Source organism: Ammospiza caudacuta, chromosome 2 (genome assembly GCF_027887145.1).
Source record: "Ammospiza caudacuta isolate bAmmCau1 chromosome 2, bAmmCau1.pri, whole genome shotgun sequence".
Classification (NCBI taxonomy): Eukaryota; Metazoa; Chordata; class Aves; order Passeriformes; family Passerellidae; genus Ammospiza; species Ammospiza caudacuta.
Window position 1 is genome coordinate 52,385,274 of NC_080594.1, and position 14,907 is coordinate 52,400,180.

Consider the following 14,907-nt stretch of genomic DNA (forward strand, 5'->3'; position numbering starts at 1 on the left):
AAAATGAACTCTGTGAGGAGCACAACATTAGAGTGTGTCCAAAGGAGAGCAACTAACATGGTGAAAGGGCAAGACTTATGAGGAGCAGCTGAGGTTACTTGGTTTGTTCAGCTTGGAGAAGAGAAAGCTGAGGAGTGACCTCACAGTGGTCTACAACTTCCTCAAGGCAGGCAGCAGAGAAGGTGCTGCTGATCTCCTCTCCCTGGGGACCAGAGATGGAATAAAGCTGCACCAGGGCAAGTTCAGATTGGACATTAGGTTCTTCACTGAGAGGGCGGTCACTGGAACAAGCTCCCCAGTAAAGCAGTCATGGAAGCAAGTCTGCCAGAGTTCAAGGAGTGTCTAGACAATGTTCTTAGTCATGTGGTTTAGTTTTAGGTAGGAGCAGGGAGTTGGACTCAATGATCATTATGACTTCCTTCCAGCTTGAGAGTTTCCACCATGATTTTATTAATATATGTGAGTGTCATCAGTGAGATACTGGCATGGACAGAGGGAAAGAGAAGGGTAAACCCCCAAAACCCTGAACAGATCTCAAAACACTGCATTTACTTTACCAGAAGGTTTATGAACACCTATACAAAAAGAGCCTTAAGTACAGGAAGATCTTGATCATTTCACAGGGCAAAGCAGCCTTCTTGCTCTTTCCAGATGAGGTGACTGTATCCCTCCAAAGACACAAGACATCCAGCTCAGGCAGGATTATTCCTGCCCTGTTTTGCTGTCTTTGCTTTCTCATCACACAATCAGTGGACACATTCCCCAATGTGAGAGCTTCCAGCTGAGTTACAAATGTGATTGATTACTAACTTGGTTCCTTCAAGCTGTCTTTACACACATCCCTCCTGTCCAAAAATAAATCCAGCCAAACAGCTGCTGTGAGGTACAAAAGAATGATACAGCATAAATCCTCCAGGGCACCACTCCACGAGAGACAGCCACTTCCTACTCCAGTGCTCCAAGAGTACTGACAGGATCCATTCTATCAGCCTTCCAACACATGCAGAGAAATTGGTGGAAAACAACTTTCTAGCACTAACAGCCAGTGTGCTCTTGTTCACCTCACTGGACCAGCAAGAAGATGGTATCTGAAAACTGAGGGAAAGTGACCATTTGATGCTTTGGAAGATGAAAACAGACTAGTGTCTGCCAGCCATCTCTTAACCTGACCTGAGCAGACCAAACTCTGAAATACACACCCTATTTCTTAGTCAATACCTGGCAAATCAACCAACAAGGAATCCTCAGCGTGTGGACCACAAAGGAAAACCAGCCATAAACTCCTAGAGGCCTTAAAGAAACTGACTCAGATGAAACCCGTGCAGAAAGACTTCCTTGCAGTTGAGAAACAACCCAGACATGGGCCAAAAAGGCTGTGCCACAATTATGAAGTTGACAGAGCAGTGTCTTTCAGTGATCACTGCTACTCTGAAGCAACCTAGGAAGGATGCAAATAGAAAAATCACTGGTTTAGACTCACCCAGTCTCCTTGTCTCCCATCATACACACCATTATGTGCCAGATCCCTTAGGAAGCACCAGCTCAGGTTTTAGAGAGCCTGAAGAATACTTTTAAGTTATTTATGTTTAAGCAGTTTCAAGAGATAGTGTGCCAATTAGCAGCTCACTGCTGCCAAATAGAAAAAACTCCCTTCACTTCTCCCCAGCCACACTGCCCCTGCTCTTCTGGATTCAATTCTGACATCTCAGTACAGTAAGACAGGTTGGTAAAATGGCAAAAAATGGCCTGGGAGGGAGGCCAAAAGAAAATAAAGGACACTTCTGCTGGGTTAGCAAGCTGCACATGCACACCATCCTGTGATCAGGTAAAACCCAGGAAAAAAAACAGGACAGGGGACAGAGGAGGGAGAGAAGCTGGCATAGATGGAAGGAAGAAAAGGTAGGGAAGAGCTTGGCCTCTCTAGGCATGGCAGGATGTTAGCTGGATTCAGCTACCATGTGAAACTGCCTGGTCCCCAGAGGCAGGCTCTGGTACAGCCACTACAGTTGCCTTACCAGCCCCATCACCTCCCCTGGGCAGTGGGTGGTGTTGGAAGGCCCAACAAAAAGCCTTTCAGCCCATGGGATGGCCCCACAGTTTTGTTTTGACATGCCACCCCCAAGAATTTCCAGTAACCAAGCAGAAAACACATCCTATCATATGGGTATAAAACACAGTGAACAAGAATTGAGTTCACTCGTTCTTAGTGGTAGTTACAAAACCCATTTCAGGGTTGTAACTCTGTATTTCATAATCTGGCAACTGTTATACCTTCTCCATCACCAGCTTTTATCTGCTATGCTAGAGCTTGTACTTCTATACCCATTGTAATAAGCGTGGGCATTTGTGCCTTGGTAAATACAAATAATGTGTGAGATTTTTCTTTTGCGGAAGAAAACTGATCAAGTTTATTTCTAAGAGTTTTCCAACCTGAAATTACTACCTGCAATTAGTGTTAGCTATTCAACAAGCTCGATCTTTTAAAAAGTGAAAATAAAAGATCCCTAAACCAGGTATCCTGCAACCCTGTCTGATCACAGAGTGAGGGTATAGCTCCTATAATGACACCTCTTCATGAGTTACCCACAGAATGTTTCTTAATTAAGTTAATCACAAGATGACCTACTAAATGTTAATGAAACAGGCATGAAGCAAAAAACAACAAAAGCACTAAGATTGACTAAAATGTGTTTGAAGTAATAATAAGAAGAATTTACCCTTTATTCTTTAAGCAGGAATAAAGTGCACCTAATCAGTGCACCTGCACCAGTGACCATAGTCAGTCAGGGTGCCCTGCTGGCTGCTCCAAGCACTCAGGGAATCACTGAACTCCTGCCTGAGCTCCAGTGGAGGCCCCTGTGCTCTCAGCTCTTGTGCAACACGGAGCACATGGCTCTAACACGCAGCAGGTTTTGCTTGACAGCCGCTGGCCTTGTCGTAAGCCAGCACTATCTCCCAGGGGCACGCTCTGCTGTCATTCTGCAGCTGCTGAGCTGTCACTGAAGCTGCTCGTTCCTACAAGCCAGCTGTCTAGTAAAAACACTGCAGCAGCCAAGAAACTCTCTCAGAATAAACAGGGAGAACGTCAACACAAGTTCACAGTAGTGGACATGAGACTAAACCTACCTTTTAGTTTTGGGAAGGATGAGTTGCTTCTGATTTTGTACCTTTCCAGTCCCAGCCTGCATTTACATGAATTAATATGTCTACCTGTCAGCCTAACCTCAAAGCACAACAAAGGAACTTTCTCTTTTTTAAATGAGCTCCAGTGGCCTAGGAGTGAAAATGCAAATGGAGGTACACTTGGCCAACCCAAGTGCAAGCTGGGAACTCCCTGGATGCAAAACAAGGATGGTCTCAAGACCAGGTCACCCTGACATCCCCAGGATAAACCAGTCAAGAGATGATGATCAGTGGCTGTAAATTTTCCATGAAGTCAGAGGAATTCTTGTGCTGTCATGTCTCTGCTTTGGTGGATCCTCAGCATGCATCTTTTGCCCTGTTTAAGATCTGCAGGGTGTGCCAGACAGTAACAGAATCCCTCTTCCCTGGTTAGCAGTGATTTGGAATTCCCAGAAGCAGTACTGCATCAGCTGTAACTGAATGAGTCAGCTGTTCGCAGAGGAGATGTTAACATGTTCATATTCCTCCTCATCCTAACCATCAGCTCCAAGCAGGAGGAATCCTCAAAATCAAGACATCCAGTTGCAAAGCTGAAGCTGTCTCTCGGTGTGACATGAAATACAGCTCAACAAATACTTGCACAGAACATAATTCTGTCCAGACCAATCTGTAGCAATTTTAAAACAATGACAGTTCTGCAAAGAGATGTAGATCAAGAGCATTTGGGAATCTGACCCAAAATCCCAACTAGTTCTGGTTCACCTGGGCTTTGACATTGCTCAATAAACTACTGAGAAAATCCTCTGTCATATACAAAAGCAGATCCAGGATGGAGCACCCACTGTTGAGAATGACCAAACAGGAAGAACAATGGTGCATGTAAGAGATGTAAGTTGGTCAGCTGCACAGCCACAGCTGAAACCATTCTTTGAGATCTTCCTCAAATGAACATTTTTGTTTTAAAATGGAACTTGTCCACAAACACACGAAACTTAGATCACTGCCCTAGAAGTTTCAGTAGGACAAAAACCCTGTTAGTGAGCTGCACACAAACCATACAGAAAGGAAGGGGATGCTTCATACTGACACTCAGCACCCCAGGAATCCTTCAGAAGGCTCAATATTGTGAATGTGTATGCAGACAGTACATCCCAGAGAAGAACTAGTTTAAGTAACATTTTTCTCCTTTGAGCACACACGTACAAGGACATTCAAGAGTAAAAGCTCCCACAGTGTTAGTGATTGCTAAACTCCACCTCCAAAAGGCACCAGTGGTATTATCTTCTCCAGATTCCTCAGATGATGGAGAAGCTGAAGAACCTGAAGAACAGGCTAGTTCCATATGCTTGAGAAGACAGAATTTCAGGTAAAAATCAACTGCATTAATCCCCTTACCCCTGACCTAAGGGTTGCTTTGCTTCTCAAGCCACTTGCAAGAACCACACTGGTATGGGAATCTTTTGCTTCTGCACATTACTGGTACCAAGTGGGTTGGACTTGAAATTTGCTAAACTTACATAATGTGTATGGCATAACTCTTTAATGAGAAAGATCTAAAATTAATATCTAGATGTTGCTTTAATACTGTGAATGAGTGTTACTTGTGATCCAACTTCTCAGTTACATTTTTTTCAGAACAGGTTGTCATTCAAGACAGCTCCTTGACTGTGACTGACAGTGTGAATGTAGCTGCTGTTGGAGCTGGAAAGTAGTGCTAACATCCACATCACCAGACTCCTTCTTAGTCTGTCTCAAGAAGTGAGAAAGCACAACAATTATTTATTTATAAAGAGTGGGTAAGGAAAGCAGGTCTATCTCTATAGGTCTCACCTAAACATGCAAGCTCTGGTATGGAAAAGCTAGTAATTCCAGGGCTGCATTGTTTGCTCTTGGGCTGTATCATTTTGTTCCCACAAACAAATGAGAAGGCAAATAACCTAAGGATGAAGCCCTTCATTTTTTTTTTTTTAGTCACACTTCTTATTTTTTGCTGTTTGTCTCCAAGCCTGGCACCAGTAACAGCAAAGCAATATTCTGACAAAGCTCATCTGCCACTACTATGTTGGGAAGTTCCAGAATTAACATGAGTGCACAGTGTGACAGACGCTACCCCACCTGCTGCAGATCTTATTTGGGACACATCTCTAAAGCATTTATGTGACATGGTCAGGAGCAATTCTTCTTTTGCCTAAAGGGGATAATTTCTGAGAAGGTGCCAACTTCAGATCCTCTGCTGGAGAGACAGCTGCTTTCCCCAGGGAATAAATCCTGGAAACTGTGTTGATGATCCTTTTGTACTTGAGGTTTGTCTCCAATGTGCAGCACACATTCCATGGTGCACAGGCTTCTGTGAAGCAGTTCAAACAACACACAGTAACATGAGACTTGAGTGACCTTCACAACACAAGAGCTGTTGAAAGTTTATTGGAAGAATCAGTGTCATCAGAAGAAACACTAAATACTAGATGTGAAGACAATGCAGTGGTTCAGCTGCAGAATGAGGAAATCCTCATACTCTACCTTCACATCAGCTACAAGTTTGGCAGGAACTAAGGACATGTACTGGGCATGAACACCTTGTATCAGCATGTCCTGGGGTGGGAAAAAGCTTGAATACAAGTACTTGCATGTGAATATCTCCTACACAACATCCAACTTACTACATTACCAGGAAAACTATCTCTGCTGGATGTACAGGCACATGCTTTGCAGACAAGCTCTTCATAGACATTCTGTGATAAACACTTATGAATAGTAGTTACTACAAAGTGGTTGTTAACAGTGTTGTACTTATCGGTGCACAAAATACTCTATGTTAGCGTCAGAAGTTTCAAACACAAACCCATAAACAAATCATCTGCTGCAATAAAAAGGAAAATTTCCTTCTGTTTTTAGGTGATATCATTCAAACATATATTTAGAAAAACTCTTACTGAAATCATCTCTTTAGGTACCTAGTGCAAAATTGTATCTTCCGTTATTCTTTCAAAACATAGTCTTTATGCAACATGAATTCTTTATTCTTGGAAACATCTTTATATGGTTTTACTCCTTTTTATGTTTATAGAACACAGTTTGTACCATGAAAAATGGGCTAAAAAATGTGATGAAGACTTAAATACTGAAAGTAATAAAAATAGATGGGGTTCTTATATTTCACCTGCAGATTACTTCCATGGTTTCAACAGTATTCTGTCTAGCAAGGAGACAGATGTGTGCAGGATTCAGGATAAGAGTATGACTTGCAGTTTTAGAAACCTGATCCAAATTTGTACACTATAGTAATTTAGTGTACATTTAGGGTACATTTAGTGTTATTATAGTCAGACAACAATTCTAGTGATGCTAACCCACCCACTCACATTTTAGTTTACTGGACATTAGATGGCCAAAAGATACAAGGGAAAAAGAAAGTCCTCAATTTTTTCAAAAGTATGCAGTCACAGAGAGTATGCAAAGAGAAACAGACCAGGAATTAGACAGATATCCTAGGTGACAACAACAGAAGAATTGATTCAGTTAGAACAATAGAATTCCTTTTGAACACACCATGAAAAATAGTTTCCCATGAATATTAACAAAATATTGTACAACTGTTGCCAACATCACTGAAATGTAAGTCCTCTGCATCTTATAGGGTTTGGGAGGTATAGTGTGGTTTTCAAATATCAAGTAATAGAATATGGTCAATGTTATTTCACCCTACCTGTTGCCATTTGCCCTTAATTGCTGGATCTCTGATTGACTGGCAATGTCTCTGGATTTGCTGGATGACACCCTGGTAATACACCATAGAAGAGTCATAATTCCCAAGGAGTGCATATTCTCTTCCTTTTTTGGCATTATCACAAATCTCTGCTAAATTCATCTTCACTAAGAAATCTAAAAGAGAACATAATTACCAGAAAAAATGAATTTTACATGCTGTAGAATAATTCAGACAGTGATGCTTTAGTTTTCTTATTTTTCTCATAGCTGAACTGTTCCAACACTGTTCCCATCCAGTCCTGCTCTTCTACAACCATTTATGTCTGGAGTATCTCTTTACTAGCCTAAAGTTTCAGATCATGAATCGTAACTCTTTTATAGTGATTAAAACCACAACTTCTTTGCTGCCTTTGGCCTCAATCCTGTTAAATTAATGCAACAAAATTAAATGCCCTTCCCACACTGAAACTAACAAACTCAACTTTAATTTGTAGATCACCACAATGTATTAGCAGCCATCAGCTGTGAATCACAAATCACACGAGGCATTAAATTGCTTTTTATTCTGTTATATTACATACATGCCTAAATGTGCCAACCAGCATCAGGGATGTCTGCACTTCACACTTTCAAGAGCCCTCACCCTAATGAGATTATGATACGGTTGAATGACTGCTCTACAATAGATGAAGTTGAGAGCCTCGTTCTGTTTAAATATTCTTTCAAAGTACTCCAACATCTACATGCTGACTTGAATTTTTTCATTAAATTTAACATGTCACTTCGAGATTTATGGCAGTTAGCAATCCAAATTTAACATTCCTTAGAACAGTGATTCCCAAAGTACAAACTTCCCCTAGTCCTCAAATTGCATGACTTTAAGGCAAACCCATAGCCCAGCTTTTCCCAGTAACCTGTCAAGAAAGCAATAACCCAGACATTCAGAATTCAGCTGTATTGTACAGCTAGGTTTGTATTTAAGGTTCAGGATTGAAGCAGTGCCTGCCCTTTTATCTGAATCCCATGTGACCCAAAGTTTAGGTCCCCACCACAGAAAAAGAGCATCAGTTCCTTTCCCTTGTGCTCTCAATGTGTGTGAGATCCCTGACATTCACCAAGACATAAACCTCTAGAAATGAAAAATAAAAAATTGCATTTCATAGCTATGCAATGCAGAGTTGCATTGAGCAAGAGGGAGGAGGTCAGCTCTGGAGTGGGGTTCACTAGTTGTATCAAGGGTTTGGCAAGACCAAGGAGATGAAGAAGAAACTGGGAAGGAGGGATACAAACACAGTTTAGACTACACAGCTGAAAACAGCCCATGCTACAGGAGTGCACACAGAAGGAACAGGTGGTAGCAGACAGAAGCCAGAACAGGCAGAAGCAACCTTTTACATCCTAGTGGGTTATAAAAATGTTAGTAGGTTTTATAAACAGACAAGAGCAAGATGGAATTAAGGAGCATGTGTCTTATGCTTTTGTATTCCCTTGTGCTTAGCAAAATTCAAACCCCTGACAAGTTAAACAGACATCCACACGAAATTCATTCTGCCCTGAGCAAACACACGCTGCACTTCCCAAGGGTGCCACACTGATGGTCCTAACTGCTGCCTAGAGCTGCACACCAGGTCTGCTCCACCACCTCACCACTCCAGCTCCCTGCAGCAAAGCCATGGAAACTGCCACCCTCACTTAAACCCACAGGTCACACAGCTTGCATGTGGCTGATGACTTTGAGAGCAAGAACATGCTGCTACCCTGCAGCTGACACTCCACCAAGCACAGCAGGACTTACTGGGCTTTACTTGTCCTCATGCTGCGCTGCACATTTCAGCTTGCACAGCATTCCTGCTGGCTGTTGTAAACTACTGGGCAGGAGAAAATCTAAAGTGGAAAGGGTGACAACCCTAATTTTGTTTCGTGACATAGGCAGGATACATCATTACCAAGATCAGGATTAGCAGCAACTAAGATAATTTAATTTTTAAATACAGAAGATTGTCACTTATAGGGAAAAAAAAGTGATGTCACCCACATTGCACAGGAAATACATAAAATGATAGGAACTGAAGATAGTTTATAACCCATTCAGATCTCATGAGTCAGCTTACAAATGAACAGAACACCATGTGGGGCAGAAGCCTTTGACCTGTCTTCAAACACATCCAGGTCAGGATCTGCTTCACAACCAGCCTGTCACTATTAAGAAAAGCATTCCTCAAATCTCTGGAGGTTTTCTGCATATGTAGTGAAAGACAGCAAGTAAATAAAACATTTTTAAGGAACTGCTGAATTTGATTCCTAGAAATCCATTAAACAGAAAACACACTTGCTTTACAACCTCTCATTGCTCCTTATTACAGCTAATTCCCACCCTCGGGGCATATTTAACTCTCTTTTGCCTTAAGAGGACTGATATTCACAACCAACCCCCTTAATTCCAGAAGAGTCCCCTGCTCACCAGAGGAGACAACCTCCTCATCTCTGCCTGTGGTGGGATCTGGGTCAATCCACAGGCAGGAGGCAAGCCATAGGAGCCATGCAAACGTGCCCACTTCAGGACAAGGAAGATGAGAGGCAGGAAGCAGAAAAATGTACACAGTTTTAAAATTGCAGGAGCAAACCAAACAAGACTCTCCCATTTCCTCCAGCTAGCAAGAGTATGGAGGCCTCTAGCCTCATGCTTGTGATGCCGAAGTTTATGCATGAGCTTGATGCCTGGTGTGTCACACTGAAGAGCTTATAAAACACTGACAGCACTGAAACTTGGAGCATGGAGGGAGGCTGGTGGATGTACACCTGTGTACCTCCTGAACGGTCAATGCCTCCAGAGCTAGGCTGACAAAAGCCCTTGGATCTTTCTTGTGGATTCAGGCACTTCAGTTTTTACTTATTACCTACACTAGACACCATAGGTGTCATACAGCTTGAAAAGGTGAATATAATGCCACCTATTTACCTGAGCTTTATTTGAAACAGCAGCTATAGGCCTCACTCCTAAACCAGTGATTTCCTGGAATCCCAGGCAGTTTGCTGAGATTCTACTGCTATTTAAAACTAATGCTAAAAATGGTTTAAACAAACTACAAGCTTCCTATGCACACCAGTGAAGGTAATGTTAATTCAGAATATCCAAAGCAAATCAAAACAAGTAAGTACAAAATCAAGGGAAAATAATTTTTTGGAAGGAATTATTTCCTGTGTTGTTTTCTCATCATCCCATTCTTCAATGTCAGGGATGGAGAGGGAGGGAGAAGTAACTACAACTAGGTGAGGACCTTTTCATGCTATGTACTCACTCTTTATTATCTATTCTACATTGTATTATAGAGTTCATACAACATCAGAGACATCCAAGGAACCAGAAATACAGAAATCATAAAGAAAGCATTTTGTTGTTTGTTATCTGGAGCTTTGTTTAGATATTTAATTTTCCTACCATACCACAGCCACATCTTTTAAGTAAATATACAGCCAGGGACAACAGTTGTCAAGTACATTTAGAACAACTTACACACTACTTGTGACACCAGCTTTTCATTGTACCGTTGTGTGGCTCTCTCCTGCACTAGACCGTAACAGCTCCACTGCAAGTCAAGATATCCTTGGAGATTCCTCAGTTCATGGATCATTGACAAGAAGAGACATTACAGACCTTCAAGTCGGTGTAGCTGCCACACATGGGGTCTTAAACCCACTTGTTAAAAACCCTGCAGTAGCCAGGCTAAAAGGTCACAGGGGATATTAATCTCTATTCTTTGGAGCATAAGCTGAGCTGATCCCTATCTAGGGTCAGAAAAGAATTTTTCTCCCAGAACTAAAGCAATGCACAATTGAGCAAGATGCAAAAATCAGTCTCTACTTTAACATCAAAGCATTATACACACAAATATATCCATGGGCAGATACAGTGACTGTGTGGACGACAGGCAAAGGGGGACAACCTAGCACATTATTCCAAACTTGTGTGCAACACCAGTAGGAATGGATTCAGGACTGGCCCCCTTCAAACCATCTCTCAGCACTATCTCACCACAGTGTTACCAGAGGAGAAAATGCTCTCCCCTGTAGAGGGGGTCTGCAGCAGGGCTTTTCCCCTTGCTTGATCCCAAACATTCACTCTGCACGTGCCATCTGCTATCTCTACGTGTCTTTTTTATGCATGTGTTTTGACACAACCAGTGACACCACAGCATTCCAATTTCTCCACAAGCCCTTGACTCTTGCACAGGATGAAGGACTCTCATTAAATGAGCTGTTAGACACTTTTGCTTTATTCACATTGTTTCAATACTCACATCAAGCCATAATTAATACCTACTAATCAGACTTTTCTCCAAATCAGATGTTATTTCCCCATTGAGAGGGTTATACCATACGTGGATTTTCCTGGACATGTGTCTTTCTCTGATCAAAATTTTATCCTGGCAAAACAAAAGCATTCCACAGCTTCCTGAGATTGCTGGACATATGCTCTCACATCATGGCAGCCCTGTAGTACTGCTGACTGGACAGCTGAACATCTGGAAAGGCCTGGACATAGGCTGATGAAGATTGGTTACTAACCCTGTTTCTCATTTTCTGTAAATCAGCCGTGCGTGATGTTGGGCATCCTAAAATGCAATATAAGAGTTACAACTAATGTCACAAGACAGAGTCACACTGTTAGGCACCATCTTCTGAACACAGTGCTTATGACTGAGGTATGACTGTACATTCTCCACAAGGCAGAGCCAGGATGATTCTCTGCCACGCACAGTCCCAGAAAGGTCAATTGCCACAGAGAGCAAAGCAAGGAAGAGAAGCCCATTGTTAAGAGGTTTTGATTTTTGGATTTGTATACTTTTCATGTGCAACCAGTTCCATTATCAGAGTCTAAGTCATAAACTGAAGTTGTTTTTTCCTCAAATTCCTCTTACTGCTTGGAAGCTTTTCATTACAGTTAATTGAAACCTGCCCTTCTTAAGTTAAAGCCATATTGGTTTTGTAAGCCAACTTTGACCAGTTTCAAACAGCTCTCTCTCCCTCAATTATGTCATCACTTAAATAGCACAATGATCTGGTTTTCAGTCTTCTCTTCAAACTTAAAAATTGTTAAAACAGAGACATGTAACAGTATGACAATGCTTTACCTGAGAGAGCATAAACAGCAACACTAACTGGAACATTGTCAGAGGAACAAAAAAGTGTTTTTCCCCACATGACATGTGACTCCAACTAGAAGCCCACAGGATTCTATTTCTAACATAAATACAGACCACATTTTTTACATGGTTGATACATTTCATTTGATTTTTAAGAGTAAGATATTAAAAAATACAATAATTAAAATAGATTAAATAAGTCTTTCCTGCTTTATTATAAAGATTATCTCTCATTTTGGTGTTGGATGCAGAACAACTGATCTTCATTGCCAATAACAGTCTGTCCCTGTTCAGAAGCAATTGCTGATGCTGCAGACATTATGTTTGCATGACAAAAACATTTTAACTGATTATTGTCAGATAAAAAACAAACAAACAAAAGTCTTGCCAAGTTTCACAGCTAAATCCATCTTTCCCTGTTAACAGGGCTTTGTTTGAACATGCAGCTGTAGTCCCATGGACTGGTGTGAAAACTAACAATCATGACTTCACAGGATCACAACTCCTGTTAAAAACATATCTATAAGTAAAGACATGGCTCAGTTCCAGCAGATTTGAATTTAAACTACATGTAAATGAATCAAAGATGAGAAATGTGTTATGCCAGTGCTGTTTTTTCTTTTTGCTGTGTACATTAGCAGTGACAAGGCTGGCTACAACGGCAGCAGCAGACATCAGATAAAACACACACACACACACACACACACACACACATATACCATAATCCAGGAAACCCAGCACCAAGGGATCTTTTAACTCAGTCAGCTGCTTTCTGCTAACTGGTTTTTGGCCTCTTGCATTGAAACTGTTTTGCAATGGCAGACGTGGAGTTAATGGGGAAATGTGTATGGAAGTGGGAAGGAGAAGAAGCATGCATGCAGGCCTCGAACTATTTTTGTGTGCATTCTTAACTTGAAACAGAGAATTACTTTGAGTGCAAGTGAAAAAAAAAATCTCCAAATGAAGTAAAGACATTCATCACAAGTTAAAAGTAAACTCATAAGAAAACACTAAATAGGTGGCCAGTCTTTCAATTAAAGATTAATTTAGAGATTTAAATTAGAGATTTCATTAGTTTGGTGAACCAAACAGCAAGCATCCTGGAGAATGAAATAGCCATTTGCAGAGCCTTTGAAGTACAGTTCTCTGAAGAAGCAGAAAGGAGAATCAGAGACGGCTGTGGCTGTGCCATTGCTAAAACTGAGTGTGAGCCATATCCTTCTCCAAGCACCTCATACACCAGTTTCAGACCCATCCATATGGGCCCATCACCATCCTTGGGGTAATGAGGTGTTCATTAGCAAGGCTGGGTAGTGAAAAGAGCTAAAACAAATGCTGTGGGGCACTCTGGGGGGTGTAACTCCATACACACACAGGGGTCAGGCAGTGACAGCTCACCAGCTTCTGCTCCACCTTAGCCCTGCTGGACCCAGGCTGGCTGCTCACCTCTCTCTCCTCTCCAGCACAGCCTCCAGGGCTTCTGGTACTAGTAACAAATCAAACCCAGGCCCATGATCAGTCAAACCCCTCCTCTGACAGGATGCAGGGCCCAGAGACCTGAAAGATTCTGTAGGGCCTGTCTGGAGCTCAACAAAGCCTGAGTCAATAATCCTTCTGGTCCTTTGTGGAGCCACTTGCTCCTCTGCATATCACGTGTGTAAGCACTTCTGGTAGAGCAAACATGCCACCAAAGGTTCCCAAGATGGGTCTGCACAGAGCCAGCTCGGGTTCCAAGCGTTTCTTAGGTCGGGCTCTGTGCCAAAAAAGGCAGTGGAACTGCTCCTGCACCTGGCCCTGGGTACAGCACTCCCGTGCTCCCCAGCACCAGACCACAGCCAGCTCCACAAAGACTCAGTGCTGCTGCTGCTCCATTCCAGCTCAGCCAAGCTGCATCCCAGATAAGCTTTCCATGAATAACTGGAGGTTTAATACACTCACACAGGTGTTTATAACCCTGAGTCATAAGGTCAGAATTTTGGGCTGAATACTTTTCTGCCTCTTGAACTCCACTCTGAATTTCAAAGAACTGGCTCTTTAGGACTAAGGATATGTATTACATAAATAGCATACATCTTTTTAAATATACATTTATATGCATATTGCTGTTAGTGCTACAGACACCAAGTCTTCAGATTTCTCAGTTCATCCCCAGAAGAATCAGCTTTTTTTTTTTATTAATTACACAGAAAACCAGATATAGGCCTATCATTTTTTTCTTGTATTCCATTTATTTCTTTTGATTGGGATTAGGTCAGGACAGAAACTATTTCTCCCCATTACCTGCTCAAAAGCCCAAATCTCCAAGAGCCAGGGACCCTGGAAGCACTCTGCAGCTGCAATGTTCCCTTCTGCAGTGTGGCAAGCACCAGGAGCTGCAAGAAGCTGAAGCCTGTCCACGATATAGCTGACATAGGGGTTGGGGGAAAAGGAAGAAAAAGGAAACTGCTCAGCAATCCGCAGCTGCAATCAAGCATTCATTGGAAAGAAACCTATCTCTGTGAAATGAGAAACTGTAGTAGGAATAGACATTCAATATTCATATACAAGGGAGTACTAATGCACTGATGCTTTTAAGATACAGATTTTCAGGACGAAAAAATGACACCCCCTTATATACCAATCATAAACATGGGTATTTTAAGTATGATATATAGAAAAACTGTAATTTTATTCTCCCTCACGACTGCTAGAGAACACAAGATAAAGAATAACACAGAACTGTCAGGAGAGGAAATGGAGAGAGAAAAGGGACAAATGCCGGTATCATGACAGAATTTTTGGGGAAAAAAATAGAAATGTAGCAGAATAATTTTAAAAAAGTAACACTGTGTCCAGACCACCTACTGCAACAAGCTCATCAGAGCCCAAGCGTGGTAGGAGACATGAAACTGGAAACCATCAATGCAAACTAGCTGGGGAAACTTTCCAGAGC

At 41.9% G+C, this 14,907-nt stretch overlaps 1 protein-coding gene across 2 annotated transcripts in view; it reads right to left on the bottom strand.

The window, feature by feature from the left end:
- KATNAL1 (katanin catalytic subunit A1 like 1) overlaps positions 1-14,333 on the bottom strand; it is a 36,523-nt gene extending 22,190 nt beyond the window's left edge. Inside the window, exons 1-2 of one of the 2 annotated variants that reach the window (XM_058825408.1) lie at positions 14,256-14,333; positions 6,830-7,005 (exon numbers count right to left, since the gene is read on the bottom strand). In XM_058825408.1, the coding sequence (XP_058681391.1) occupies positions 6,830-6,991 (162 nt within the window). In that variant the 5' untranslated portion in view covers positions 6,992-7,005; positions 14,256-14,333. Of the gene's footprint in view, positions 1-5,238; positions 5,471-6,829; positions 7,006-14,255 lie in introns of those variants that run through there. The other variant, XM_058825409.1, reaches the window with a different exon arrangement.
- Positions 14,334-14,907: the final 574 nt, after the last annotated feature.